The sequence below is a fragment of the Octopus bimaculoides genome, chromosome 4, assembly GCF_001194135.2.
Source record: "Octopus bimaculoides isolate UCB-OBI-ISO-001 chromosome 4, ASM119413v2, whole genome shotgun sequence".
Lineage (NCBI taxonomy): Eukaryota > Metazoa > Mollusca > Cephalopoda > Octopoda > Octopodidae > Octopus > Octopus bimaculoides.
Window position 1 is genome coordinate 89,571,992 of NC_068984.1, and position 6,884 is coordinate 89,578,875.

A 6,884-nucleotide genomic window follows, 5' to 3' on the forward strand; every position below is an offset into this window, starting at 1 on the left:
ATATCAGTAGTTCTTTGACTGCTATTTCTGAATTCTCAGTATGTTGAAGAAGCAGGTTACTGTCAATCCCTATATATTTATGATTATAAATGTTTTTTACCGAAGAAGGTTTTTTCATACTGAGCTACCCGGCAAAATTGTTAATTATTAATTTTATTACTAATTGACGATTCCCTGCCCTGCATATCTATATATATATATATGTATGAATGTATGTATGTATGTTTGTGTGTGTGTGTGTGTACCTTTGTGTCTGTGTTTGTCTCCCACCATCGCATGACAACCAGTGCGTGTTTACGTCCCCGTAGCTTAGCGGTTCGGCAAAAGTTTTTGATAGAATAAGTACCAGGCTTTAAAAATCAATTAAGTACCGATGTAGTTTCGACTAAAATTCTTCGATTCGGTGCCCTAGCATGGCCACAGTGTGAAACAAGTAAAAATTAAAAAAAAGATTAAAAGTGAAAGTATGATTTACATAACGAATAGTTACTAAACATACAAGGGGACGCAACTTAAACTGCAAATATTCCATAATAAATGAAAAAACGTTGCGAAGATATCCAGATGGTATTTGTACAAATATGTAAAATGTTGGCATAATGCATAATCATCAATGCTTGAAAATTGAGTTTCAACATGTTATGAGAGTAAAATCTAAAAATATACAATATGTAAATAACTTGTACTTGAGAGGGGTTATTAATATGTAGGTGTATTTACTATCAAGGAATTAGAAAATGGTTAGGCATTTGATTTAGGGATGAAAATATGCGGTGTGAAGGATTGAAACAATAGACATTTGTTGATGTGATTTTTAGGCAATGGGAATGAGTTCAATACGAGGATGCCAAGAGATGCAGGTAAAATTTAAGGCAAATTATTATACAGAAAATATAATAGCAATGTGTGTATGTGTGTGTGTGTGTGTGTGTGTGTGTGTGTGTGTGTGTGTGTGTGTGTGTGTGTGTGTGTGTGTGTGTAGGCACTTTACTTATTGGTTAAGGTGTTGCCCTCATGATCGGATTGTGGTTCCGATTGCAGGAGAAAGGGATGCATTGTGTTTTTAAGTACTTTATTGTACATTTTTCTCCTCGTTACTCTTGAACACTTTAAACTTAGCTGGTAAAAATGAATAATCTTGCGACAGACGACGATTGGCGTCCCGTCCAGTAGGGAAATATATACGCACATGAATCCAGGAAAGCGGTCTTATGAGCCCATGGGGAGGAACTATGGTCCTTTTTCACACACACACACACACACACACACACACACACACTATACCTGACCATCCCCATATTCCACACTTTACATCCCACCCACATTCACATATATACGACGGGTTTCTTTCAGTTTCCGTTTAGCAAGGCTTTGGTGGTCCGCCCAGGTTTCATAGAATAACTTTGCCCAGTGTGCCACATGCAATGGGACTAAACCCGAAACCATGTGGTTGGGAACAAAGTTTCTATACACACATGCACGCGCACATAAAGACCTAATGCTTATATTGATCAGAACCTTTGATAATTTCCTAGTAATTACGAATAGAGATTCCTATCGTTACAACATTGTTAAAAGGCGCGTCATAAAAATGCATGTGGTTGAAAGATAAAGGGAGATAATTCAGTAACACTATAAAGAAAAATATATTTTTTTTACCAAATGAAATATTTCTTTTATTTTTAGAATGTTATTTTATGTGTAAAAGCATTGATAAAATAGATAGATATTTTGTGAGCTAAATATTTACATTTCATTAGATTTTAAATTACTGATTTTAAGTTGGAATATTTCACTCATTCAAGTAAAATTCCAAAAAATAAATATGAAGAATGTAGAAAAGAATATTACTACAGAAAGTAAGCGATTTACTAACCTCTGAGTTTTATTACAAAATCAACTTTCCTCCTCCATATCTTATTGAAAAAAAACCCCCAAAAAACCAAATACTGTTTTAAGTACGTGTTTTGTTTAGTCGAATTAAATATGAAGAAGTCGCTAAACTAATCATGTTCTGTATCTTAACTTCATAAAATTATTTTTTCATTTATTTCAGGCGCTATATCTTTTGGATATGATCTTTTATTAATGGGAGCCTATCGAGCCAATATGATCACGAGGTTCATCAATACCCTTCTTCCGTACACTGATTATGGCAACTTTGCAGTTGTTACCTATGCCCATTGTCCTACAAGCTACGATGTTCCATTCACATCATTGTTAAATAAATCGGAAGCAGATATAAGCCATAGTATCAAATTAAATGTTCCTGGATTGGCAGATGTTGTGCACCAGATTGGAAACGAACTATACAAAGAAAGTAATATCAACAAAAGTAAAACTGCTGTTTTATTTATTGATCCATTGGTATCAGTTATAAAACCTGATGTAGTTAGTGAAACTAAAAAACTTAAACAGAATGGGGCAAAAGTATTTCTAATAAGCGTCGGACGTAAAGAATGGCGAAACATACAACTTGTGCGCTCTTTGAGCAGTCAACCGTATCATAGGTACATTTACAATGCACCAAATTACAACCGATTAGTACAGAGAGCTGAATATCGACCTTTCCAATACAGAAAAATGTGTAAAAGCAATAGGTTATAGTCTTATTTCGTAACGACTGCAGGATCAGTCAAGAGAACTTCTTCCATTTACTTTATTTTAGTAAATTATTGCTTATGTAAATATACAATTTATATTTAAAACATGATTTCTTCATCGGCACCTGCACCTACATCTTCGTAAACATTTTTGTCATCATTCATTCTTCTTATATTCCTTTTTATGACATTGTCTGACGAGTATTGCAGAGAAACTAACTTCTTTCAGGAAATGTATTAATTCTAATTAACTGAAATGAATAATTTTCGGTTGTTCTTCACGAGGACACCTAATCTGTTGCTGGCAGCAGTTCTTTTCCAAGTCTTTTCGAGCCATAATGTAAAAATATATACGAATTTTGCTTCATTATGAAAGATAGGTAAGTTATCTGCAATCTGAGTTCGCAACATGTATAAACGTCGATTTTGATACAAACAACGCATAGTCTCATTTGTCATCCATTATAAATATCTGTACTTATATCTATGTAAGAAATTTTTATATATATTGAAATAAATTCTATATTTATTATTACATAATACATTCTTGTCTCAGAGTTTATTATTAATCTTCCTTCTTTTGACACTCACTCAACACTGATACATCCCTAACTCTTTACAGCAACTTGCTTAACTCCCTAAAAGTAACCTTGACTGACACACAGACACTCCCAAGCACATTTGATCTCTTTTTCATTTCCAAACCCATTGCCTACAAGTCCATAACTGTCTCTTCACCTATGGAGTGGTCTGGTCACTGTCTTACCACGACTACACAACCACATACATGACAAGGCCTTCCCTATGAATCCTCTAATATTTCAAGTTATGCAGAACTCTCAGTTTTATGCAATCTCTGACAGCACATGTGCTACATTTTTGAGCTATTAAGCCTTTGACTAAAACAAGCCTTTGACAGAAAGTACCGTCTCAGACATGTCTCTCCACTTCACACACAGCAAAAACTACATGCCCTATATCCCTTGAATGGTTTATTCATAATTCATATTAAAGACAAACGTCCGGAGAAATTCACGCACTCATCAAAAGTGAATGGTGTTTACCCAAGATCGTAACTCTTGCAAAATCAGTTTCCGAATCGTAAAAGATACCACTGTATATCACGCAGTCTTTCAGCTCCCCTATCTCCCAAATTGCAAGTGATCCTCCTGATTCCTTGTCAAAAGTATTACAATTAAATTTTCAGTTTGCTCTTTCCTTTCCACTTCTCTACTACAACGGTTTTGTGAATAGTACTCCTGTACGTAAAGCATCTATCTTCGCTATCGCTTTGCAACCAGCTCCACACTACCTACACGGTGAATATTTTCGAAATTACCCACTTCCATCTAACCAGATTTATTACTTTGAATACATTCATGCTAAGCGCATTCAATACTTTGAATACATACGTACCATGCGCAAAAGTACCTCCGATTACTTCAGATCATTAAGGTTACTGACCTGATCTTAAATTCCCACCTCTCAGCAAGCATATGACTCGATGTTTGGAAACACATTACAGTGCGTCTCATACCCCAAAGAGAAACCCATCTGATCCCTACCAATTATCGTTCTGTCGTGCTCACTCCCAGTATCTCAAGAGTAATGGAGATACCTATAAAGAAATTCATACTTCAATATATTGATTTTCTCTGCTTCTGCCTGTCTGTCTGTTTGTCTGACTCTGTATCTGTTTGTCTGTCTGTCTTTCACTCTCTTTCTCTCTCATGACCACCATAAAACTCCTTTATGTCATTCATGAATGGATTCTCACTCTAAGAAATTTGCTAGAGGCAATGTTCTCGGCATCAAGAAAGTTTTCGACAGCATCTGATATGCAAAACTTATAAAAGCTACCAGTCTGTGAGCTACCCTCTTCTCTTATCTCTTGGGTCAGTAGTTTCCTATTGCGGAGCCTTTTCTGATAGAGTGCTCTCTATCTCTGATGTACACCAGAGTTCAGTTCTGTCCTTCACACTCTTCCTTCTTTATATCAATGATATTCTTGCTGTTCCAGCCAAAAATGCCCACACTTACGCACGTGTTACCGTCTCTCTACTTAAGCGTCATTCATATTAAACCTAGACACCACTTACCAAACCTAAACAGAGACCTCGAAAGCCTCCTCCTGTAGAGTTATGATAGTTTTGTGTCTTTCGAGGATAGCTCACATCAAGAAAAAATAATCACGCCTCACATTCTTAGACAGCAGTCACACGTATCTAAAGTAATATAGATCAGTCCAAATGCTAGGCCGCACTATCACTTACGCTCTGCCATGACAGGCGCACTTCCTTAACGTAACAAGCAAAATTGGCCTTTTATTTCAGAGGCAGAAAATACTTTATTCCCTAACAATTACTGACCCACTGAAAAATTCAAGGTAAGATCGCATAGTTACTAGAAAGCGAGTCGTACAAAGAGTAAAAATTCTCTTTAATATATAACTATTCATTTATATTTACTTTTTTTTTTTTTGTATTTTAATATAATCAATATATCGGAGCCCCAAAACTACCGGGTTCGACTTCGCCTTTCATTTTTCCGAGGTCGCTAACATAAATCATCAGTCAAGTGGTATTATCGACTACATTCTTCGATGTGTCAGAGTTCTATATCTTCAATGTACTTATACATATTTGCAGTTTGATTAATGAATTATGTCCATTTTTTACATATGTATATATATACCTCTGTGTGTGTGTATGTGTGTGTGTGTGTGTTTGTGTGTGTGTGTATCTATGATTGTGCCCCACCACCACACTTGACAACCGGTGTTGATGTGCTTACGTGTCAATAACTTAGCGGGTTGGCTAAAGAGACCGCTACAATAAGTGCCAAGCTTGAAATAATAAGTACTAGGGTCGATCCGTTCGACTAAAAATTCTCCAAGCCTGTGCTCCAGCATGGCCGCAATATAATGACTGAAGCAGGTAAAAGCTAAAAGATAAAAGTGAAGTCAGTCTAGATTGGGAACATGACTTCTTTGCTTCTACGACTTCTTTGTTTCTGCTTTGTATTCACGATTCGGTCGATATGCAGAATATTCTTGCTCATTGCGATCTGATGGTCTACTCGTGGTTTCTGACGATTCCTAGATTTTTATTTTGATTGGCAAGAGAGAACTGAATCCAGATTCATACAAGTTATGTTATGACAAATGAAGACACAAAATCTTGGAAATATATCCAGTGTTGGAAATCAAAACCTCTCCAAAGTTTTACTTTGAAATTGCAATTTAAGAGCTTGACTTTTTGCAAGTAAATAAGGTCTTTCTTCAGTTCATCATTATCTGACATTTTCTCCAAATAGTAGATATATGGCTTCATAATAAATTTTTCTGAAATCTCCAGGTTGTCAGCAGTAAAAATCCGTCAAACAGTTTTGGCATCATTTCCAAATAAGTCATATACTTTGTAGGAGTTATAGATCCAGCAGCGTCAATTGGCCACGAGTACGGGATCCTTCCGGCAACGGGAACAAAGCAACGAGCAGGAGCCTCTCTCTTTCAATTCTTCGATACCAAACAGATAAATTTTCTTTGAAGCTATTTAACTTTCTAAAGCCTTTAATTTATCCTTTTTCTTTAAAGAGGTATAACCAGGGCATTAATATGAGAGAAAATATCAGCCACGTAAACCAATATTTAGGTGAATTCCTGTGATTTCAATTACACAGCTCAATTATAGTCACACCTTTCCAGAAAAAACACCTTAATTTCTCCCTGTAGTTCAAATGGTCGACCTAGAAGTTTTCTTTGTGACAACCAATGAAATTTAGTGTGGAAAAAAAAAAAAACTGAATGCTCACTTCCCAAATCTTAAAATGTTTTAAAGATGCAATCGTTGAAATCATACTTTATGGTGCATCTGGTAATCTTCACACACGTATCAAATCTTTAAATTTTGATAGAATGTTTATGATGCCAAAAGTCTGAAATCCCATTTTCATCAGTGCAGATAAAGCGGATTGATTTCAAGCATTTCACATGCTCTTTCCGTGTGCTCTGTAAGTGCACACAGAATTTATAACTTCGATATCTAAATTACGTTTGTACTTATTCTCAGATTTTCACAAAAGAAGAATGTTTCCTTTATAACATTGTATTAGGGTATTAGGATACTTTAATAACATGTCAACTACTGATGAGTTAACTATTTGTGGATTCAAAAAATTGAATAGAATTTTAAGAGTATTAGCTCGATTTCTGAAATGAATTGATCCACATACATACATACATACATACATACATGTATATATACATATATATATATATAT

General features: G+C 35.4%; 1 protein-coding gene across 2 annotated transcripts in view; it reads left to right on the forward strand.

The window, feature by feature from the left end:
• LOC106869981 (collagen alpha-1(XXVIII) chain) overlaps positions 1–3,145 on the forward strand; it is a 17,250-nt gene extending 14,105 nt beyond the window's left edge. For both annotated transcript variants that reach the window (XM_014915930.2, XM_052967229.1), the window contains one exon: positions 2,057–3,145. In XM_014915930.2, coding sequence (XP_014771416.1) covers positions 2,057–2,607 — 551 coding nt within the window. In that variant the 3' untranslated portion in view covers positions 2,608–3,145. The remainder of the gene's footprint in view (positions 1–2,056) is intronic.
• The last annotated feature ends 3,739 nt before the right edge of the window (positions 3,146–6,884 follow it).